Source organism: Carcharhinus amblyrhynchos, chromosome 21 (genome assembly GCF_965287045.1).
Source record: "Carcharhinus amblyrhynchos chromosome 21, sCarAmb.v2.hapA, whole genome shotgun sequence".
Classification (NCBI taxonomy): Eukaryota; Metazoa; Chordata; class Chondrichthyes; order Carcharhiniformes; family Carcharhinidae; genus Carcharhinus; species Carcharhinus amblyrhynchos.
In genome coordinates, this window is record NC_137344.1 from 10,645,492 (window position 1) to 10,671,031 (window position 25,540).

The window sequence follows — 25,540 nt, forward strand, 5'->3', positions numbered from 1 at the left end:
ACTCATGCACAAGGACCCTGAGGTCCTTCTGCACCTTTCAGTTCGATTACCCCTTGAACTTGGAGTTACGCAGCAAGTCAGGCAACATCTATAAACAGATAAAGAAAAGTTTGACAGTTCTGATTAAAGGTCATCACCTGAAATGTTAACTGTGCTTCCTTCTCAAGATGCCACTTGACCTGGAGCACAGTGGTTTGCACTGCTGCCTCACAGCGCCAGGGACCCAGGTTCGCTTCCTGGCTTGTGTGGAATTTGCACATTCTCCCCGTGTCTGTGTGGGTTTCCCCCAGGTGCTCTGGTTTCCACCCACACTACAAAGATGTGCTGGTTAAGTGGATTGGCCATGCTAAATTGCCCCTTAGTGTCAGGACAACTAACTAAGGTAAATGTATAGGGTTATGGAGATAGGACCTGGGTGGAATTGTGGTCGGTGCAGACTCAATGGGACGAATGGCCTCCTTCTGCACGGTAGGATTCTATGACCTGATGTGTACTTCCAGCATTTTTTTGTTTTTAACTGCATGGTCTAGGCTTGAACTCTTTGGAATAAAAAAGTTCAAGGGGTAATCGAACTGAAATGTTTATGATGATTAAAGGATTTGAGGGGAGAGCCAAAATACGGGAGCGAAACATTAAAATTAAAGCTAGGTTTCAGGTGTGATGTCAGAAAGCACTTCTTCACGTGTGGAAATCTGGAACACTGTCTTTCAAAAAGCTGAATTCAAATTTCAAAATGGTGACTGATATTTTTAGACAAGCATACCAAAGTTTGTGGAACCAAAGTGGATAAACAGAATTAGATACAGATCAGCCATAATGGAAGTTTGAATGGTAGAACAGGTTTAAGGTGTTGAATGACCTACTCAAGTTCCTACATTGTGACAAGTAAGGGATTTGATTTTAATAAACAAAGAATCAAACTTAGACAAGGTCAGACAGTCAGCATTTACCTTCCCAAGTTCCCAATATCACAGCATTTTCCCCTACACACTTAAGCTATCAAACAGTGGACGATTGATATGGACTGCTATAGAATACTACACTTAAAAGTTTGAATTTTATCAAGTCAGTAAATTTCACAAGTTTACAAAATACTTTGTTCAATACTGTAATACCCACTCTTTCTTGCCACCACGAAGCAGCTGACGAGCTAGCTCACGTTCCTTTTCAAGTTGAATCGCAATTCTCTTCTGGTACTGCCTCAACTTGTCACGTTGCTGTTTTAGTTGCTGGAGAAATAAAACATAAAGAATTAAGTACAAGTTTTAAAAAAAGAAATCAATCAACATTTCATTAACCAATTAAAAAAAGGGTTTATCCAATCCAGCTTTTTGTGTTTATTCTGTTTGGATTTCAGGGATTCTCCTGGGTTTTAAATTAAAGCAGTGTTTGAACTAAATAGTAATCAACAGGAATGTAGACTTTTGTTCTTACGGTTGGTAAAGGTGGAGGAAGCCATCTTAACTCAACCACAAGAAAAATATGACATTTCACAACTCCCTCCACCCACACCACCACGCACAATGCTCCCCCATGATCCACTCCCAGCCGACTCCAGTCCCCAGTTTGTGAACATCTGCAGTAACAGACTGGTCAATCGTAAAATTTGGAGAGTTGAGAGCCCCAGTGCACGAGAGTGAGAGTGTGGTCTGGAAATTGTGTTTCTGACAATGAATTTGCGACAGCTGATATATCTGGTCGTTCTGGGTTTTCAAAATCCAGAAAATACCACACAAAAGGTTATGATACAAGATTAGGCCTCATCTGATTGGAAGCAATGTATTCGCATGGGTTGAGGATTGGTTCAAGAAATAGTAATAATAGGGCATTTTCAGATTCAACTATTTACTATCCATATCAATAACTTAGATGAAGGAACAGAGTGTAATATATCCAACTTTGCAGATAATACAAAGTTAGATGGGATAATGAGCTGCAAGGATGAGAGAAAGAGGCTGCAAAAGGATATAGATAGGGTAATTAGTTGGACAAGAAGATAGAAAATGAATTATACTGTAGACAAGTGTGAAATTATCTACTTTGGTAGAAAGATCGACAAGTAGGTTTTGTTTTTAAAATTAAGGACGAGGGGACAGCACAGTGGTTAGCAATGCTGCCTTACTTTGCCAGAGACCTGTGTTCGATTCCAGCCTTAGATAACTGTGTGGAGTTTGCATGTTCTCCCCATGTTTGCATAGGTTTCCTCCAGGTACTCCAATTTCCCCCCTCAGTCCAAAAGATGTATACGTTAGGTGGATTGGCCATGCTAAATTGTTCCTTAGTGTTAGGGGGATTATTAGCAGGGTAAATACATGGGGTTACAGGGATAAGACCTGGGTGGAATTGTTGTCAGACCGAATGGCCTACATCTGCACTGTAGGGCTTCTATGATCCTATGGATTTTATTGCCCCAAGACCCGAAAATCCCACCTGAGGTCAATGGACCTTTGCACGGTCCACGCCCAGCCCACTATGATTCCCCTAATGGGCAGGATGGGAAAATTCCACCCTATGACTAGAAAGTGTAGATATTCAAGGGGACATGGATGTCCTTGTACTTGAATTAGTGATAATTACAGTGAGCAATTAGGAAAGGAAATGATATGTTAACTTTTATTACAAAGAGTTTGGTGTAGAAGAACAAAGAACAATTGTATAGGATCTGGGACTGTGCAGTTTCTCTCTCCTTTCCTTTGAGAGCATTGAATGAAGGTTCATTAGACTCAGAGGTGAGATTGAGTAAACTAGGCCTATATTACCAAGATCTTAGGAGGAGATCTCACTGAAACTCATAAACATCCTAGAAAGGCTTAACAGAATGGATGCTAAGAGGGCGTTCCCCCTTCAACTACTTTTGAAGTGTTGTCACTATTGCAATGTAAACATTGTAGCCAAATTGAATGCTGCAAGGTCCCAGAAATAGCAACATGTGCAGTGGGTTGGGTACATTGGGGTTCTTTCATTCTTCAAATTTTTTGCACAGAAAGCTGGAACATAAAAGGACTTAGGGGATTTTGTGCACAAAACACAGAAAGCTAGCACACAGGTGCAGCAGGTAACCAAAAAGGCTAATGAAATGTTGGCCCTTATTTCAAGGGTTTGTTGTATAAGAGTTGAGAAGTCTTGCTGCAATTGTACAAGTTACTGGTGAGACCGCATCTGGAGCACTGTGAGCAGTTTGAATCCCCTTATTAAAGGGAAAATATTTCATTGGAGACAGTTCAGAGAACATTCGCTAGGATGATCCTGGTATGGAAGGTTTGTCTTATGAGGGAAGATTAAACAGGTTGGGACTCTACTTATTGGAATTTGGAAGAATGAGAAGTGATCTCATTGAAGCATATTGGATTTTTAAAAGACTTTACAGGGTAAATGCTGAAAGGGTGTTTCCCCTCATGGGAGAGTCTAGGACCAGAGGGCATAGTCTCAGAATAAAGGAAAATTCAAGACTGAGATGAGGAGAATTTCTTCTCTCAAGAGGGTCTTTAGAATTCCAGAGAGCTGTGGGGACAGAGTCCTTGTATATATTTAAGATGTGGAAATGCCAGCGTTGTACTGGGTGGGCACAGTAAGAAGTCTCACAACACCAGGTTAAAGTCCAAGAGGTTAATTTAGAATCACAAGCTTTCACAGCGCTGCTCCTTTATCAGGTGAATGAAGGTAGGTTCACAAACACGCATATGTAGGCAAAGACACAGTTGCAAGATAATTACAGATCAGAATGTGAATAATGGTTGGAATGCCTGGTGTTGTGAGACTTCTTGCTTTTGTATATTTAAGGCTGAGGTAGATTTTTATTCAGTAAGGGAATCAAGGATTACAGGGAAAGGGCAGAAAAATTGGATGTGAGGAATTTTGGATCAGCCATGACCCTATTGAATGGCAGAGCAGGCTCAAGGGGCTGAATGGCCTACTCCTGTTTCTATTTCCTATGGTCTTAGGCAGACAGGAGCTCAATGAGTTCTCCTGGAATATGGCATCTGAAATACAGCACTCCCTCTGCACTGCAAGTACTGGTTTTGAATACGTGCTCAAGTCACTGGGTTGACAAGAGTCAACCAGACTTGCAACATTATTTAGCTTTGTTCTCTCTCCAGAGATGCTGTCAGACCTGTTGAGGTTTTCCAATGTTTTCTGTTTTTGTTTCAGATTCCAGCATCCGCAATGACTTGCTTTTATCTCTAGGTTGACACTTGAGACTGAAACATTTTGACTTGAAGGAAGTGTGCTACTACTGAACCAACTCTGACACAAAGCAGAAACTAGACACACAAATTGTGTGAATACAGCACAAGATGATGACTAGAATTATTTCATGGATCAGGATAGCTGCGTAATTTTGCAGCCTCCTTCATTAATGGAAGAAATGTTGGCTCGCTTACCTTCAGTTTGAACCACTTTGGATACATTATCCTTTTTAAAAAAACCCAGAAGTGAAAGATAACTGGATATTCAAAATACAACATAAGTAATACCCTGAATGTTAGAATTTTCACATCAGTTTTGACAAACAATAGAATAGTCTTTGCCTCAAGTGCATATTTACTGTGTCAAATCATTTACAGAAATGGGTTCATCAAGAATTCAAAAGGATCATACTGCACAAAATACCAACACCAAGAATAATGTCATTTGAATTGCTATGTAAATTTGTGAAGTGAAGCAACGGCATCCCCCAGTGGTAGGAAAATACACACACAGTTGAAACTGGATTTATTTAAAGGCAGAGTTTCAAAAATTAATTTCAATTCATTTAGAACATCGCATCTGATAGAAAAAAACTAAAATAAATTTTAATTGTAATTCCAATTTTTAGGTGTCCAGTTCACCAACAACCCATCCTGACACTATAGGTAAGAAAGCCCACCAACGCCTCTACTTTCTCAGAAGACTAAGGAAATTTGGCATGTCCGCTATGACTCTCACCAACTTTTTCAGATGCACCATACACAGCATTCTCCCTGATTGCAACACAGCTTGGCATAACTCCTGCTCTGCCCAAGACTGCAAGGAACTACGAAGTGTCGTGAATGAAGCCCAATTCATCATGTAAACCAGCCTCCCATCCATTGACTTTGTCTACATTTCCCACTGCCTCAGCAAAGCAGCCAGCATAATTAAGGATTCCATGCACCCCAGACAAACTCTCTTCCACCTTTTTCTGTTGGGAAAAAGATATAAAAGTCTAAGGACATGTACCAACATGTTAGAATTTTCAGACTCAAGAACAGCTTCTTCCCTACTGCCATCAGACTTTTGAATGGACCTATCTCATATTAAGATGATCTTTCTCTACACCCTACCTATGACTGTAACACTACATTCTGCACTCTCTTGTTTCCTTCTCTATTAGCGTTATGCTTTGTCTGTATAGCATGTAAGAAACAATACTTTTCACTGTATGTTAATACGTGCGACAATAATAAAATCAATAGAAAGCAATGTTTTAATTCTTTCAGCAATGTTTTTAGTGCATGCATCTTCAACCAATGCTGACAGCAAATTATCTGGTCATCTGGAGTTTGCTGTGCACAGATTAGTTGCCACTTTTCCTCCGTTACAACAGTCACTACAAATTGCAAAGTATTGAATTTGTTGTAAAGCACCTTGAAGCCTCCTGAGGTTGTCAATGGGGTGCTTTATCGATCCTTTTCATCATGTTTTGATTTGATGTTTTAAGTTCACATTAGTTGCTTTTTCAGGCAATTTCCCTTTTGGGGTCCCTTTAAATTGTCCCTCAGTTTGTTTGATTTCTTTTAATTGGTTCTTTGTTTTGCCAAAAATAAACCTGAGGTTGCCAAAGGTGCCATATAAATGCAATGTTGCTCCTTTTAATACGCCATTAAACTAGATGTGAGTGGAAAGTGATCATATTGACCCTCAGTGCTGAGCGACAGATTTAGTCTGGAAAACCACCTTAATTCCAACCAGGAGCAGATGGTGCATTTGAAGAAATTAATTTCTGCAAAGCTCAAGCATGACCTGATTGCAAAACAAAGTGGCATGAGACAGCTGGGGACATTCATTACTTTGACACCGCACAGAGTGTAAATCCAGTGTGATATAACACCTATCTCAGAGTGTACATCTTCAACCTCCCTAAAGAGCTTGATAAACATTTAGCTTTCCAACTGCTGGGAAGAGGGTGTTGCATTAGTGTGTCCAGGCACGCACATAGAGCTTTACTAGACAATCAGGCAGGTGATTTTACTTCTGTGCACAGTCCTATGGGTCTGGCAGTTCACTGGCACTATTATGTGCGTGACCACAAGAGTGCTGGGTAGATTTTCCCCCTCTCTTAGCTTGTGAGATAGAACTGCCTGGACCAGAAGCACATTGATGCGCTTAACTGGCCCAATCTTACACAGTTGCTATTCCCTGGAGCACAGAGAATAAAGATCTATCTCGAGTATCAGTATGCTATGAAGTATAAAGAGATATTACACCAGGTACAACTACGCCAGAGACACAGGATCAGTTCCAACCTTGGTCAGTATGTGTGTGGACTTTGCACGTTCTCTCTGTCCTGCATGGGTTTCCTCCGCTTTTCCGGTTTCCTCCCACAGTCCAAAGGTTGGCCATGCTAAATTGACTCTCGTGTCAGGGGGATTAGCAGGATAAGTGTGTGGAGCTACAGAAATAGGACCTGGTGCGATTGTGCTCGGTGCAGACTTGATGGACCGAATGGCCTCCTTCTGTACTGTAGGGTTTCTATGATTATCTAACAGAATAGCCTACTGAGATTGAGGATCAATTGGAAATCTCAAAATAGTGACTGATAATATTTCATTTGCTAAAGTCACGGAAACAAGGTGGGCTGATGGAGTTATAAGACGGATCAGCCATGAGCTAATGGAATAGGCTTGAGGGGCACAAAGATGACCCAAGTAATGCAATGCAAGACTAGAACTTCCGAGTTCAACATGACTAGAATTTAACAGCCTAGAGGCGTAATGGGAATGTTACGCTCAAATGCCAGGCAGAGCACATCAAGTTAACTAAATTAGTTCTAAAATAAAAACTGCATAGTTTGCTGCATAGTTCAGGCACAGAAGTTGTCAATCTATTCAAGCAAATGAATCGCATTCAACACTTCATTCATTTAGGTACAAGAACATCTGTTCTGACAGCAATAAAAGTATTTTGTGAAGGTCAGACACCAAGTAGTTACTAAAAACAAAGCAACAATAGTCTGGTGATGTGATAAACCAAAAGTTGTGTAGTGTTATCTGTATTTTAAAATTAAATGGTAATTACTGATGTGTTGCTGGACTATTTTTTGTAATTTATACAAGGTTCATAGTTTTATTAATTTTACAGTTAAAAAAAATTCAAAGGCAGTTTTTCATTCTCATCAATTTGCAGAAAGCTTAATTATCAAACCAACGACAGTCAGTCAGGGATCTGCCAAACAACCAGACAAGTTTTATTGGAGGGGTGTGGAGGAGAAAAACTCCTTTGAGATAGCATTGAGATATGAATTGTAAAAACAACCTCACATCAATTGAAAGATTGTTGGGGCAGAAGAAGTGTTGTTTAGTTTTTAAAAAAATTAGCAAGTCAATATTCTGTTACTAGAGAAAATCCATTCTCTGAAAAAAACCTGCCAAACTTCAGGATACAGTAGAGCATCCAAAGGAAGGGGTGGGGGAAGTTAGTCCTTTATCCATCTGGCATTAAACCAGCATAAGAAATACAGAACTGAAGTGGAATATTTAGTTAGTGTTTAATCTGAGACTTGGCTGGAATTTTACTGTCCCGCCCACCACGGGAATCGGCGAGGGACCGACAATGGGAAGGTCCATGGACCTTGGTGGGATTTTATGATTTCGTAACGAGCAAGGCCGTAAAATCCCACCCCTGGTGTTTTAATATGGTTTTGTTTTAGAGGAATCCGCAAGTTCCGCACGCTCAAAAATAATTATAAAGGTGAGAATACAATAGCTCTGATTTGGATTTGTGGTTGCAAGCATTTGAATATCACTTTGAATTGTTGATAAAGCCATACAGTACACTTTCTGAAACAATTATCATCATCTTTTGCAAACAAGGCAGGCTTTCTTCATATTTCAAACTCAATCAATTTTCATGCATCTTTAGGAAGTCTTAAGATGACTGAGATTGTTTTCAAGAATACAGTCAAGATTCATATCCTGTATTCGAATGACACATACAATCCTACAGTGCAGAAGGAGGCCATTCTGCCCATCGAGTCTGCACCGACCACCATCCCACCCAGGCCTTATCCCCACAACCCCATGCATCCACCCCAGCTAGTCCCCCTGACACTAAGGGGCAATTTACATGATCAAGCCACCTAACCTGCACATCTTTGGACTGTGGGAGGAAACTGGAGCACCCAGATGAAACCCATGCAGACATGGTGAGAATGTGCAAATTCCACACAAACAGTGACCCAAGCCAGGAATCAAACCCAGGTTGTTGGCGCTGAGAGGCAGCAGTGCTAACCACTGTGTCACCATGCTGCCCAAAGTCAGAAAATGTGTCAAAATTTGCAGTCACAGCATTTGGGAGATTGAGAAGATCAGCCAAGACTGAAACAATAATAGAAAAAAACTCATTTCAGGGATTTTACACTCGTTATTTTCTCATGTTCAATATCATGGTTCACCACATGTATCCATTTCTGTTCTATATTTAGATAAATTATAGTGAAATCCAGGAATGGCTTCAAAACTCTTACCCTGTACAATGAATCACAGAAACATAGAAAAACTACAGCACAATACAGGCCCTTCGGCCCACAAAATTGTACCGAACATGTCCCTACCTTAGAGGATCATGTACAAGTACGTGATTCTTCAGTCTGAAAACAGACTGAAAATGAATTCTTATCAGATAGGCCATGTGGCCTGAACTAACAAATGGCTTTATTTATACAAAAACAGATGATACGTCAACAGTGAACTATATATTTCTCTCACCCCAGCATACAAAATGGACACAACTTCCTACTGCTCTGTAAAAAAAATCCCTTTAATTTAAATTCACTTCTTTCCCAGTGGAACCACGTGAAAGCTGGCTCAGCTATTCTGCAAACTGACCTCAGCTGCATAACTGAAACCAACCGTCAGGACAATCTTAACTGTAGATCCCTGGCCACTAAACTGTCCATCAGAAAAGACTGCAGCAAATGGCCCTGCCACCTTCGTCAAAAAGAGGGGCTCAAACACAGACAAATCAATCCCACCATTCTAGACAAGTGCCTGCTTCTTCATCCTGTGTCAAATGACACAACACCTTGATAAGAGAGGGGATTAAGGGTTATGGGGAGAGGGCGGGAAAGTGGAACTGAGCCACGACAGATCAGCCATGATCTTATTGAATGGCGGGGCAGGCTCGAAGGGCTAGATGGCCTACTCCTGCTCCTATTTCTTATGTTCTTAACACCAGTGATACAGTTACATGAAACAAAGGGCAGTACATGACTGTAACTCAATTACATTACATCAAGCAGCTATTCATCAATATTGAATAGACAATTTAAGTTTGTAATCGAGCATAATATGATTCATAGTGAATACATTGGACAGCTTACTGTGTTGTCAGTAAAATCTGATATCTTGCAGAACTCAAGTCAATCAGAAGTATCTGATCAAAGCATCTGATGATAGTGTTTCTGTTGAAAAACACTTGTGTGACATTGGGTATTAACCGCGTGCACATAGTTTCTAGCAATATACAAGGGCACAGTGGTTAGTTAGCACTGCTGCCTCACAGCGCCAGGGACCCGGGTTCAATTCCCAGCTTGGGTCACTGTCTGTGTGGAGTTTGGACGTTCTCCCCATGTCTGCATGGGTTTCCTGGGGGTGCTCTGGTTTCCTCCCACAGTCTCTGAAAGACGTGCTGGTTAGGTGCATTCGCCCAACCAGGCGCTGGAATGTGGCGACTAGGGGAATTTCATAGTAACTTCATTGCAGTGTTAATGTGAGCCTTACTTGTGACTAATAAATAAACTTTTACTTTTTTAAAAAAAAACTCTCAACACAGGGAAACTTTTTTACGCCACAGGTGCACTACCAGCCTACAGAACGGATAAAAGTAGCATAGCACAATAAGTGCTTCAGAAAGTATAAATACAAATAACTCGTCCAGTACCTTTCGGCACTAACACAATAGAGCACAGAATGAATAGACAGTGGTTTCATCACTTCACATGACAGAGAAAGAATAAATGTAGCACTCAGCTGAAAAGCAGGACTGCCTAGAGTCCTGGATTATGGAATCACAGAATAATACACAGGAACAGGCCATTTGGCTTACTGAATCTGCAGAGGATCCTTAAAAAACAATCTACTTAGTTGCGCTCCCCGCCCTTTCTCCACATCCCTGAAATTTCACTTCAACTATTCTTGTACTCCTTTTGAAGGCGATTACTGAAATTGCACCCGACTTTCTATGAAGTTTTACATTCCAAATCTAACCATTCTTTGTGGAAAAGGGTTTTTCCTGCATAAGATATAGCAGCAACAGCAGTGGACCATTTGGTTCCTTAAGCTTGCTCTGCCATTCAATAAGACCTTTACTGATATGATGGTGGCCTTAACTCCATTTTCTTGCTTGCCCTCACCCCTCTAAAATAACCCTTGACTTCCTTGTCCCTTCTGGTTCTTTGCCACTCACCTTAAATTTATGTTCTCAAGTTATCCTTCAGCCATCGGAAAGGGTTTCATTGCGTATTCTACCCAAATCCTTCATGACGTGAAGATGCTGGTGTTGGACTGGGGTGAGCACAGTAAGAAGTCTCTCAAGGAGCAACACTCTGAAAGCTCGTGATTCCAGATCAACCTGTTGTGGACTTTAACCTGGTGTTGTGAGACTTCTTACTGTTCAAATCCTTCATGATTTTAAATAGCTCTTCAAAATCTCCTCTTAGCATTTCTACTTCAAGGAGATCAACTCCAGGTTCTCTAATCTATCCACATAGTTCTCTCATTCCAAGAACCCCTCCCGCCACTTTTTCAAACACTTCCCTCTATGGAATCCAGAATTCCAGCTGGGAGCAGACTACCGTTTCACGTAGTTCAGCTTAACTCACTGATCACCAACCCATGTGACTGAACAAGGCCGGGGAACCTGAGGGCCTGCAACTCAAGGTTGTAAATGAAAGCATGTCCAATCAGAAAACAAGTTTAACATACCTTTCATGCCTCAAATCACAATTTTTAAAATGAGAGCTTTTCATATCACCCTTTAGGTGAAAAGGTTTTTCCTCATGGCCCTTCTAATCCTTCTACCCATCACCTCTAATCTATAATTAGCAATCGTTGACCGCTCAGCCAAGGGGAAACAAGTCTTCCCTGTTTACCATATCTAGGCCCCTCAATTAGGTCACCCCCTAACCTCTTTTGTTCTAGGAAGAACAACCCTAAATCCAATTTCTCCTCATTGCTGCAATTTTCAACACCTGACAACATTCCTTAAATCTCTTCTGAGCTCTCTTCAGAGAAATTATTTTCTTCCTGTCATGTGGTGACTAGAACTGTACACAGCTGTGGTCTAATCAACACTTCATCCAGTTCTATCAATACATTACTGCTTTTTATTCAATATCACACCCAATAAAAGAAAGCTTTCCATATGCTTTCTTGACCACCTTGTACACCTGTGCTGCCACCTTTAAGAACCTGAAGACATGCACTTCAAGGAACTCACTTCCTCAACCCCTCTCAATATCTTCCCGTTTATTGAGTATTCCCTTGCTTTGTTTGTTTTCCCCAAATGCATTACCTCACATTTTTCTGGATTGAATTCCATTTGCTACTTCTCTAACTTAACTAAACCACTGATATAATTCTGGAGACAACAGCTATCCTCTTCACTATCAACTACACAGCCAATTTTTGTGTCATCTGCAAATTTCCCAATAATACCACCCACGTTTAAGTCTAAATCATTAATATATACAGCAAGGGCTCCAATACTGAGTCCTGTAGAGCACCACTGGAAACCATTTTCCATTCTCGAAAACATCCATTGATCCCTTTGGTTCTTGTCACTGAGTCAATTTTGGATCTAACCTGCCACTATCCCAAGAGATCTCATTCTCCTGAACAGTCTGCCATGTGGGACTTCGTGAAATGTCCTTATTGAAATCCAGGGAGACAAGATTCACTGCATTATCCTCATCAGACCTCCTTGTTTCTTCCTTAGAAGATTCCATTAAGTTAGTAAGACACGATTCTCCCCTAACAAAACCATGCTGACTATCTCTGATCATTCTGTGCCCAAATGGCAGTTTATTCTGTCTCACGTTTGTTTCTAATAAGTTCCCACCACCGAAGTCAGACTGCCCAGCCTAAAGATTTCTGGTCCATTCCTAGCACCCTTTTTAAATAATTTGTAAACCTCCAATCCTCTGGGACCTTGCATGGATCTCGTGACGAATGGAAAAAGATTCAGAGCATCCACTATTTCCTCCCTGGTTTCTTTCAACAATCTGGGATACAATCCATTAAGAACTGGTGATTTATCCACCTTCGAGGATGCCATTCCCTTCAGTACTTCCTCTCTCACTATGTGTACTGTATCTAACGTTTCAAAATCCTCCCCTTTCAGGTATTCACTGAGAACCCTGGTCACACCTTCTAAATCAATCCACAAGTTACCATGTACATCTCCAACAGGCCCTACTTTCCCTTGTTTTTTATCTTGCATTTAATGTATTGGTAAAACATCTTAGGGTGGGAGGAAGTATAATTTAGATAGCTGTGGGACTCAAGTGGTTTGCAGTAGGTATCAGTAAATGGGAATTATAATTATGTCAGCAATGGGAATCATTCTTCCTTGACCCTGAAGCTGTTCTGAACATTGAGTGACAACCTCAGCCCTTAACATCCTTCTCGGTTTTCTGATCCAGTTTGCTCATCCACTTCTGATTTGGGAGGATTCTTCTTTTCCCTTTTCCCAATCTGACTGAGATTATCAAATGTTGTTCAGCATAACTGACTGTCCACTTTTATCTGTTCTCTCTCTCTTCTTTCTCAGTTCACATCCACCAGATCCAACGCAAGTTTGCGTTTCTAAAGCTCTTTTAATGTTGTAATTGTTCTGAATTATAATTGGTAAAAATAGACAGCAAGCTAAAGAAAAATATTATGAGAAATGAAAAATCACTTGGGTTACTGGTGGATTTTAAAGAGGGTCATAAGAAGAAATGGAAGTAGAGAGGCAATATTGTCAGTGATTAGGCAAAGGCGTATTCAAACAGTCAAAAATCAATAAGAGAGGGTTGGAGACAGGATGAGCACAGATACTGCACTTATATGGAGTTGCTGGTGCTGGATTGGGGTAAGCACAGTAAGAAGTCTCACAGCACCTGGTTAAATCCAACAGATTTATTTGGTAGCACAAACTTTCGGAGCATTGCTCCTTCTTCAGGTGAGTGAAGAGTTGTGTTCACAAACAGGGCATACATAGACACAGATTCAATTTACAAGATAATGGTTGGAATACAAGTCTTTATAGGTAATCAAGTATTTACAGGTATAGACAATGCAAACGGAGAGAGGGTTAAGCACAGGTTAAAGAGGTGTGAATCATCTGACGCAGGAAAGTTAGTGGGGGTTACAGATAGAGTGACATGAACCCAAGATCCCTGTTGAGGCCACCCTCATGTGTGCACTTACAGACAGGAGAAATTCAGAAAAGTGGTTATCCAATCCAATTTTTCTCTAATGCTTCCACTGTGATCCTCCCCGTCTCCACCTTCCTCAGATCTCGGCACTTGGTTCTGCTCTCTGCCATCACCAGTTTTAACCTCTGCACTATTGGCATCATGTCTTCAGCTGCCCTTACCTAAACTCTGTCTCCTCCAAAACACTGCTTAACAAAAATGATTTCTGACCAAGCCTTTGGTCACCTGTCTTAATATTTCATACAGCTCAGCATCAAATAAAGTTTGAATGCCCATGAAGTGTCACCATCTTGAAATGTTTTTGAAGGGTAAAGGGCATTTAATATCGTGAAATTTTAAATACAACTATATATAAATTTAAAAGTTAAGAGACTTAAACCCGAATATAACCATTTTAAAGTAGAAACTTCGGCAGAACAGAGGCCAGGTAGGATTGGGTGATAAACAAGGGAACTTGATGCAGATTATGATAGGAGTGGTTGAGTTTGGAGATGATATAGAGAATGTGAATCCAGCCAAGCAGGCACAATAGTCAAGTCTGAAGGCGGACAATGACGTCAATGTTTTAGCAGTTAGCCTGAGGTAGGTGTTGGAGTGGGAATAGACAACCTTAGGAACTAGAAGTAGGCATGCATGGAATCAGCTGGGGGTGAATTGGTTGAGATTCTGAACAGTTTGGTTTATGAAGATATGACGTATTTTGTGACTATGACCATGATTCATTTTACCTTTGTCCTCCTCAAGTACTACCACTCACTCGATTTCAATCTTACTTGTCCATTGAATCACTGAAAACAGTAGGCCTGCTGCAACATTCAATAAAACCATGACTGGTCCTGTGTCTCTCAATGCCCTTAGAGTCTAAAAATCCATTTCCTTCCTAAATATATTCATTTATTTGGCCTCCACAGCCTTTTGTGGTAGAGAATTCTACAGGTTCACCACCATCAAGTGAAGTTTCTCCTCATTTAAATGGTCTACCTCATACTCTAAGATTGTGATTCTTTGTTCTAGATCCCTCACATACACAGTCAGAGGAAACAACATCTCTGCATCCAGTAAGTCTAGCCCTGTCAGAATTTTATACTTTTTAATTAGAGACCCTCTCAATCTCTCCTTTTAGGACAATCCTGCCATCCCTGGAACCAGTCTGATGAACCGTCACTGCAGTCCCTCTCCTTATCCTTTCTTAGATAAGGAGACCAAAACTGCACAAAATACTCACCAAGGTCCTGTACAACTGCAGTAAGACATCTTTGTTCCTGTGCCCAAATCCTCTTGCAATGAAGGCCAATATAACACTTGTCTTCAGAACCGCTTGCTTATCTGCACGTTTCAGTGACTGGTGTATTAGGCTCCCAGCTCTTTTGGCTATCCCCTTTGTATATTCCCTATCACCATGCAAAGAAAACTGTCATTTTGTTTTTCTGTCCAAAGTGAATAACTTGACATTTATCCACATTGTACTGCATCTGCTATGTATTTGCCCCCTCACTTAACATGTCTAAATCACCTCGAAGTCTCTTAACATCTTCCTCACTATTCACATTCTTACCAAGTTTTGTGTTGTCAGCAAACTTGGAAATATTACTTTTGGTTCCATCATCCAAATCGTTGATGTATATTGTAAAAAATTGGGCCCAAGCACGAGTCTCTGCAGGATCGCACTAGTCATTACCTGTCAACTTGAAAAAGATCTATTCTGTCTGATAACCAATACTCAATCCATGCCAATATATTATTATCCCAATCCAACGTGTGTCAGTTTTGCATACTAACTGCTCAGTCACACAGACAGAGCATCTCGAGCAATGGCTTCACCTTCTGCAAGTGACAGGGAGAGAATGGAATCAATGACAAAAATATGGCATTTTCAAAGGGGGCAGGAGACAACCGCATTGGTCTTTCCAATGCACACACAGCAAATTGCACCTTATCCAAGACAGGATATCAGACAAGCAGTCTGAGATAAGGATGCAGTCGAGGAGATGAGAAAGGTGGTAGAGAATTGCAAAAGCAAAATACTGCTGATGCTGAAATCTGAATTAAAAACAAAAAATGCTGGAAATATGCAGCCTGTCAGGCAGCTTCCATGGAGTGAAAAACAACCATCAGGCAGAGTGTTAGATCTGTGCACAGTTCCAGATAAACAGCTTTTAAAAAGAGAGAACAATAGTTAAGAAGAAACCATTTGTCAACTAGCATGGGGGACATCAAAAAAACGTGACAGTTTTCACACATATGCTGCTAACAACACCTCACCAGCACCTTTCTCACCAACTCCCTACACTGTTTCTAAATTGTCAACAACTTGGCTGACATCCAGTACTGGAGGAGCAGAGATTTCCTCCAGCTGTAAACAAAGCCAGTGTCTTCAGTTCCCATAAACTCCATTCTGAAACCATCTCTTTCCCCGGCAACTGTATGAAGCTGAACTAAACAAGACTGTTTACAACCCTGGTGTCATATTCAACTCAAATTAATTTCTGACCTGATATCAGCGCTGTCACTTATTCCCACATTGTGACTGCTTATTCCCACCATTGCAACATCATCCAACTCCACCTTTATCTCTGTTCATCCATATGGTCTGTTACCTCAAGACTTGAATACTCCAATGCACTCCTGGCCAGCCATCCACATTCTACCCTCTAAACTTTGCAGTCTCCCAACCAGAGTCATGTCCTATTCGCATATTACCCCTGTGCACACTGTGGTTCCTCATCGATTTTAAAATTCTCATGCTGGGGGGGGGGTCACGTATTCTAAGCTGTGTTCTCGCAAGCTCTGGGGCTATTCATCTTTTAATACTTTTTTATCCTGATGCACAATCCATAATTATTTGATCTTGAAGTGTATAATCTGTGCTATGTTCCTGGACAATCCTGCCTAAATTCTGGCCACGGGGAGCCAAGTCAAGAAAACTCTGGCTTGATTGAGGCGGTCAGAGAAGTTGGGGTGGGGGCCTTGTTAGCAATTTCCTCGGTGGGGGCTCACTTTCAATCCTTGGAAATCCTGCTGCGTGGTATGTTGAACATGCTAGTTTATTTGGGGAGCTGGGCCAGAGGAGTATCCGTCCGCCCAGTCTCCCAAGAACAGCTGAAGATGAATTTCTGCCCGAATTTAAGAACTGGCTGCCATGCTTTTACAATCTTGATTTGAAGGCTGGGCATTGAGTTCAATGGAGAGCATCATATCCGGTCTGTGGCCTGGGATTGGTCGAAGATTCTGACCACTGGTCTTATGTTATCTTGTCCTTGATGTTTGGCGAGAAGAGCTGGAATCAGAATGCGAGGGATCCTTACCACCGCCAGGGCCTAGGTTTCTCATTACCGGGGCTTAGGGATGACAACATGGCAGAGGTACAATGACGTCAGTGAAACTCCGGGTGAATCCCAGATGTTGCTCAATGATCCTGTCACGGCTTTGCCTTTTCAAGCTCCGTGGCTGGTTATACTATCCATGGTGTCTGGGAATTGGTGTACATCTAAGTGCGGTGTGAAATCCTCGGAAGTTTAACCACCATTTTACCTACCATTTTACCTGTACTAAAATTCTTTTTTTTGTGGTTGAATAAGCAATGACAGCAATTTTTTAAGGATTTGCTTTCCATAAGTTCTGTCATTCTGTCACCATTGTATTGTGACCTTGATTATGTGCCACTGAGTCAATTGTGGCTGTGTCTTCTTATGTTATCCTTATACCCCTAGAGGCCCACTGGAAACAATTAATAATCCAAACCAACTGTATTGGTATTTTTTCCTGTGCCTTCCTACAGGTACTTGTTTAGAAACGATCTTGCTGTACTGAACCAATATCTGAGAATTTGCTATATGTAAAACATTAAAAAAAACCTTCAACAAAATATATAAAAAACCCACAAATACATATATAGATCGCTTGGAACTACCTTTGTTTCCTGACATAAGACTTGAACATTTTTCTTTTATTTGCAGAGAGTGGATTCCTGTGTTAACATACGTAGCTTCTAGCAAGCATAAAGAAGCCATGTCACAAGATCAATTGATTATCTTAAATTGGTAGGTGCAGCTATCAGCGACATTGCTCAACAGTGTGCAAAAGCCCGTTAGTGGAAAATGCCATTCTTGTAGTCACTGCATAGCTGCAGTGTGAAACCAGCTTGCTTAACCTGTTTAGATTTTTGAGATTCTTTGCCTTTCCAGGCTAATTTACACAGGAACATAGGAAATAGGAGGAGTAGGCCATTCAGCCACTCGAGCATGGTCCACCATTCAACTGGGTCATGGCTGATCTTCTACCTCAACACCATTTTCCCGCACTATCCCCATATCCCTTGCTGTCTTTACTATCTAGAAATTGAACATATTCCATGACATAATGACTAAACCTCCACAGCCCTCTAGTATAGAGATTTACCACCTAGAAATTACTCCTCATCTGAGTCCTAAATGGCCTAGCTTTTATTCTGGGACTATGCCTCTTGGTTTAGATTTCCCATGCCCCATCTACATCAATCATATCCTGCAAGAATTTTTATATTTTTTAATAAGATCACCTTTCATTCTTCTAAATGCTGGAGAATGCAGGCCCAATGTCCTCACTGGATAATCCTGCCATCCCTGGAATGTGTGTGGTGAGTGTTGCTTTATGGGAAGTATATCCTTTGGTCTCATCAAGGCTCTACTCAATGGCAGCAAAACATATTTGCTCCTGTACTCAAATCCTCTTGCAATAAAGGTCAACATACCATTTGCCTTCCTAATTGTTTGCTGCACCTGCATGCTTGCTTTCAGTGACTGGTGTACAAGGACACCCAGGTCCCCCTGGACATCAACACTTTCCAAGCTCTCAATGTTTTTAAAAACAAAACTGGTAGAACGCAGACGTCAGGGCAGCTTTCTTGAAAGTCAACCCAAGGAAAGCGACTGGCCTGGATGGGATACCCAGATGAGCACTCAGATCCTGTGCAGATCAGCTGGTGGGGGTATTCGCAGACATCTTCAACAATCTGAGGTCCCTATCTGCTTCAAGATGACGACCATCGTCCCAGTACCTAAGAAAGCCAAGCAGTGTGCCTTAATGACTATCCTCCGGTAGCTCTGGCATCCACCATTATGAAGTGCTTCAAAAGGCTAGTCATGGCACAAATCAATTCCAGCCTTCCGGACTGCCTAGATCAACTACAGTTTTCCTACTGCCACAACAAGTCCTCAACAGGCGCCATCTCCCTGGCCTGCACTCAACCCTGGAACACCTAGATAAAAAGACACCTATGTCAGACTCCTATTTATTGACTACAGCTCAGCCTTCAACACTATTATTCTTAGGAAACTCATCTCCACACTCCGTGGTCAGGGCCTCAGCTCCTCCCTCTGCGACTGGATCCTGAACTTCCTAACTCACAGACCACAATCAATAGGAATAGGCAACAACATCTCCTCCACAATCATCCTCAACACACTATACTCCTTACACACCTATGGCTGTGTGGTCAAGTTCCCTTCCAATGCAATTTTCAAGTTTGCTGACGGCACTACTGTGGTGGGTCAGATCTCAAACAATGATGAGACAGAGTACAGGAATGAGATAGAGAATCTGCTGAACTGGTGCGGTGACAATAATCTCTCCTTCAATGTCAACAAAAGGAAGAAGATTGTCATCGACTTCAGGAAGCGAAGAGGAGAACGTGTCCTTGTCTACATCAAAAGGGACGAACTGGGAAGGGTTGAGGGCTTCAAGTTTCTAGGCGTCCAGATCACCAACAACTTGTCCTGGTCCCCCCATGCCCACACTACAGTTAAGAAAGCCCACCAACGTCTCTACTTTCTCAGAAGACTCAGGAAATTTGGCATGTCAGCTATGACTCTCACCAACCTTTACAGATGCACAGTAGAAAACATTCTTTCTGGCTGTATCACGGCTTGGTATGGTTCCTGCACTGCCCAAGACCACAAGAAACCACGAAAGGTCGTGAATGTAGCCCAATCCATCACATATACCAACCTCCCATCTACTGACTCCGTCTACACTTCCCACTGCCTCAGCAAAGCAGCCAGCATAATTAAGGACCCCATGCACCCCGGACATTCTCTCATCCACCTTCTTCTGTCGGGAAAAAGATATAAAGTCTGAGGACACTTACCGACTCAAGAACAGCTCCTTCCTTGCAGCCATAAGACTTTTGAATGGACCTACCTTGCATAAGTTGATCTTTCTCTGCACCCTAGCTATGACTGTAACACTACATTCTGCACTCTCTCGTTTCCTTCTCAATGCACGGTATGTTTTGTCTTTTTGTGCAAGAAACAATACTTTTCACTGTATACTAATACATGTGACAATAATAAATCAGATTAAAGAATGGCATATATCTCTCTTTTCAGCCATATTTCCTTCCTAAACTTCTCTTTGGTTAACACTTCTTAAAATCTACCCCTCTCTAGGATGACCCTGGACTAGTGACCAATTCTGGCAAGGCTACCAATCCCCAACAGTGTTTAATACGGCCAGCTGAGTCTAGTGATGGATAGCTACACCCAGTGCATGCTAGATACACTGAACTTCACCCTGCCGATTGGAAGAAGTGATGAGGAATGTAACATGGGGAATGATCAACACAGGAAAGATTAAAGACATTAATCAGGGCAAGGACTATAGATTCTGGGGGTGAGGGAGTTAATGAGCAGATTAACAGGTGCAGAAGCATTGTAGTGAATGGCTGTTGGCTTGAAAGTACAATTGCAAGTGACTCAGGAGTAATTTGTCAACAGTACATGCAGAAAGAATGGGTTTGGAAGATTTATACTGAAAAGTTAAACTATTTTTCTCTTTTTACACATGCTGACAGACATATAGGTAAAACGGAAGATTGACACCAAGTCAATCCTCAGTGACAGAATCAATAACTGATATTGGAACCAGGTATATTTATTGATGATAATTCAACTGTTAGTTTGATTCAACTGATGGGACCTGGAGGCTTAGAATCTTCCCACTCAGTTAATACTTCAACAGCAAGTTGGTTTTAAGTGGGCAAGCAAAAGCAAGTTTACCAGTCCTCTATGCTAAGTAAGCTTCAAAGCTTACCTTCACCAACTTGAATCCAGTTACACAGAACTAAATGAGAAACATTCCCTTCGAGAAACAAGCATGCAAACCAACATTTTGTGCCTGGATTCCAAACATTTACATCATTTTTCTCTTCATAGTCCTGGTTGTTATACCTTGTAGAAGCAATCATGCATCCACATTAAATGTTCCAAATCTGTCCTTTAACAGCAGCAAAGAGGTAATAGCTCATTAAAAATCGTAAAGGTATGTTGAATAATGAAGTTTATTCAGTTCTGATCGGAAGAGATATGAGATCTAAGTATCCCCATCCATCTGACACTTAATGAATCAATCCACAATTGGGGATAAAAAGCAGAATGACCTTAACAAATACAGGGTCAATGTCCACAGCTTAATGCAGCTGATTTGGGAAAATGGAAAATTAATTTTAAAAGTACATTAACCTAAGAAATGCTTCTTTAAAGCTGGGATTCCCAATGCTAGCTGAACATGGGCCATCATTGAAGCTTTCATCGCTAATCAACTCCACCCAATATTTTTAATAAACTAAAGAGAACTGGGGAAAACAATCTTTTTTTTCTCCTAGGTTACTTGGAGTAGATTAATTTTCAATACCTGGACACATAGCAAACCTACCTTCAAAATGATTTAGTAACATCGCAGGCAATCCAAATGAGACTCACCAGGATAATTCCTGGGATGAGAGGATTGTCCTGTCAAGGGAGACTAAATAGCCTGGTTTGTATTCCTTGGAGTTTAGAAGATTGAGGGGTGACCTTATTCAAACATATAAGATCCTGAGGGGGCTTGAAAGGGTATATGGTGAGACGTTTTCACTAGCAGGAGAATCTCGAACAAGGGGATATAACTAAAAGGTAAAGGACAAGTTATTTTAAACTAAGGTGTGTAGAAATGTCTTCTCACAGTGGGTGATGAATCTCTGGAATTACCTTCCCTGGGTGCTGTAAGCTGTATCATTAGAAGTGTTTAAAGTGGAGGTGGATAAATATTTGATAGATTAAAGAATAGGGAAATGGTACAGAAAAGGAATTGAGGCCAGCATAGATCATCCATGATCATTTTGAATGGCAGGGCAGGCTTGATGCCTGATGTGGTTGATGGTTTCTCAACTGGGAACTTCCAGTTTCACTTTCTGTATTGCCTTTTAGAGTAATTGTCTGATATCATTGACTTGGGGGTGGGGGAAGACTGGCTCTCAGGCAAAAAGACTTGCATTCATATTGCACCTTCCATGAGCATTTTTAATGCAAAACCAATAAACTAAATCAAACAAACTCAGGGGCAAAGCAAGATGGGCAGCCCCCAAAAAGGGAACTACCCAAACCAAAAGACAAAGCATAAAGGAAACTTTCCATGAGCACCGATCATCTATCAGAAAGTGTTTTACAGCCAATTAAGTGTCGTAACTATTGCAATGTAGAAACAGCTGCCAATTCATGCACAGTCAGCTCCTGTATACAGCAACCCATAAGACCCAGAAGCAGGCCATTCAGCTCATCGAGTCTGCGATGCAATTCAATGAAATCATGACTGATCTCATAATCCTTAGCTCCACTTTCCCAGACCCCATAACCATGATTTGTTTACTTGATTAAAAATCTATCCATCTCAACCCTGAACATACTTAACAACCCAGCTTCTACAGTCAATGGCAGTAAAGAATTTGTGATGTGGAGATGCCGGCATTGGACTGGAGTAAACATAGTAAGAAATCTTACAACACAAGGTTAAAGTGCAACAGATTTATTTGGTAGCAAACGCCACTAGCTTTCGGAGCACTTGCTGCTCCTTCACCTGACGAGGGAGCAGCAAGCACTCTGAAAGCTAGTGGCGTTTGCTATCAAACAAACCCGTTGGACTTTAACTTGGTGTCGTAAGACTTCTTCCAGTAAAGAATTCCACAGAATCAGTATCCTCAGAGGAGCAATTGCTCCCACTCTGTCTTAAATGGGCGACTCCTTACTCTAAGGTTATGCCCTGTGTTCCTAGACTCTTCCACAAGGGGAAACAACCTCTCAGATGCACTTTGTCACCCCACCACTACAAATCCAACAATGTCTCATTAATGAATAGAGCATTTTCTTCTTAGTATCTGGATGAGAAATATTGACCTGGACACATGGAATAATTGCCCCTGCTCTCTCTTTTATTAGTGTCACAAGTAGGCTTACATTAACATTGCAAGGAGTTAACTGTGAAAATTCCCTAGTTGCCGCACTCTGGCAGTTGTTCAGGTACACTGAGGGAGAATTTGGCACGGCCAGTGCACCTAACCAACATGTCTTTCGGACTGAGGGGAAACTGGGGCATCCGGCGGAAACCACGGGGAGAATGTGCAAACTCCACACAGACAGTGATCCAAGCTGGGAACCAAATCCAGCTCCCTAGCACTGACACAGCAGAGGGAACCACAATGAGAAAGGATGTCTGGGAATCTTGTGTGTCCAGTGAGAACAGGGCAGACATTGCCTCAGTGAAATATCTCATCCGCAAATCAGCATCTGTGGCAGTGTGGCACACCCTCAATGCTGCACAGGGCGTGTCAACTGGGTGAAAGATGCATTTGTGGCAGTGTGGCATTCCCTCAGTGCTGCACAGGGAGTATCAGCCTGGGTGAAAGATGCATCTGTGGCAGCGTGGCATTCCCTCAGTGCTCCCACTCACCTGATGAAGAGGCAGCGCTCTAAAAGCTAATGGCTTGTGCTATCAAATAAACCTGCTGGACTTTAACCTGGTGTTGTGAGACTTCTTACTTTTTTTTTGAAACCCCAGTCCAACGCCAGCATCTCCACATCATGCACAGGGCCTGCCAACCTGGGTGAACGATGCATCTGTGGCACTCCCTCAGTGCCGCACGGGGAGTGCCCGCCTGGGTGAGCACAAGTCTCTGGAGTGGAATTTGAACTGCCAGAGCTTTCAGACTTGGGGTGGGGGGGAACCACGTGTTAAACAAAGAGGCCCGGTTGGCCTCAGCATCCACCCCGAGGGCGGCACGATAGCGCTGCTGCTTCACAGCTCCAGGGCCCTGGGTTCAATTCCCGGCTTGGGTCACTGTCTGTGTACAGTTTGCACATTCTCCTCGTGTCTGCATGGGTTTCCTCCCACACTCCATAGACGTGCAGGTTAGGTTGACTGGCCGTGCTAAATTGCCCCTTAGTGTCCTGAGATGTGTAGGTTGGAGGGATTAGCGGGTAAATGTGTAGGGATGTGGGGATAGAGCCTGGGTGGGATGGTGGTCGGTGCAGACTCGATGGGCTGAAGGGCCTGTTTCTGCACCGTGGGGATTCTATGGAGGGGAAGGGCGGGGAAAGAGGAGCTGCGTGTCCCCCCCCTCGGGAGGAGGAGGAGGAGGGTGCGGCTCCTTGCCCGGTCCCCGGGCCCATCCCCTCGCCCCCCATCCCGGGCTCCATTCCCCGGGCCTCGGCCGCTCCCTCCCTCCTCTCCCCGGCTCTCTCACTCACCAGCACGGCGCGGTCCTGGTCGGTCACTCGGGACCGCTTCTTGCGGCCGAACAAGTTGCCCATTTGCGCTGCTGGGGGCCCGAGGCCAGCCGCATGCCCGCCCGGGAGGAGCCGCGGTGCCTGTGGCTGAGCTCTGAGTGTCGGCCTCCCGGCTCCGGAGCTGAGGACAAGGCCCGGCGCCTCGGGCCCAAGACGCACCGTCACCACGGTAACCACACCCGGGGACGGAGAGCCGCCAGGGACAGAGCGCGCGATCCACAGACAGACAGCACAGCCCGAGACAGCCAGAGCCAGACAGCACAGCCCGAGACAGCCAGAGCCAGACAGCACAGCCCGAGACAGCCAGACCCAGACAGCACAGCCCGAGACAGCCAGAGCCAGACAGCACAGCCCGAGACAGCCAGACCCAGACAGCACAGCCCGAGACAGCCAGAGCCAGACAGCACAGCCCGAGACAGCCAGACCCAGACAGCACAGCCCGAGACAGCCAGACCCAGACAGCACAGCCCGAGACAGCCAGACCCAGACAGCACAGCCCGAGACAGCCAGACCCAGACAGCACAGCCTGAAACACCCACAGTCTGACAGCACAGCCCGAGACAGCCAGATTTTGACAGCGCAGGCTGAGATACCCAGACCCAGAGCCAGACAGCACAGGCTGAGACAGCCAGACCCAGAGCCAGACTGCACAGGCTGAGACAGCCAGACCCAGAGCCAGACTGCACAGGCTGAGACAGCCAGACCCAGAGCCAGACAGCACAGCCCGAGACACCCAGACCCAGACAGCACAACCCAAAACACCCAGACACTGACAGCGCAGGCTGAGTCATCCAGACCCAGACAGCACAGCCAGACACTGACAGCACAACCTGAAACACCCACACTCTGACAGCACAGCTCGAGACAGCACAGCCTGAGACACTCAGACCCAGACAGCACAACCTGAGACAGCCAGACACTGACAGCACAGCCTCAGACACCCAGACACTGACAGCACAGCCTGAGACACTCAGACACTGGCAGCACAACCTGAGACGCCCAGACCCAGACACTGACAGCACAACCTGAGACACCCAGACAGCACAGCCTGAGACACTCAGACACTGACAGCACAGCCTGAGACACCCAGACCCAGACAGCACTGCCTGAGACACCCAGATAGTCATGATGTGGGTATGCCGGCATTGGACTGGCGTAAACACAGTAAAAAGTCTGACAACACCAGGTTTTAGTCCAACCTATTTATTTGATAATATACTCACAAGCTTTCGGGGTTAGCCCCTTCGTCACCTGACGAAGGGGCTAACCCCGAAAGCTTGTGAGTATATTATCAAATAAATAGGTTGGA

At 43.1% G+C, this 25,540-nt stretch overlaps 1 protein-coding gene across 1 annotated transcript in view; it reads right to left on the reverse strand.

The window, feature by feature from the left end:
• Positions 1-24,609, reverse strand: part of chmp6b (charged multivesicular body protein 6b) — a 38,074-nt gene extending 13,465 nt beyond the window's left edge. The window contains exons 1-2 of the mRNA XM_080209483.1: positions 24,193-24,609; positions 1,120-1,229 (exon numbers count right to left, since the gene is read on the reverse strand). Of these exons, the coding sequence (XP_080065609.1) occupies positions 1,120-1,229; positions 24,193-24,255 (173 nt within the window). The 5' untranslated portion in view covers positions 24,256-24,609. The remainder of the gene's footprint in view (positions 1-1,119; positions 1,230-24,192) is intronic.
• Between the last annotated feature and the right edge of the window lie 931 nt (positions 24,610-25,540).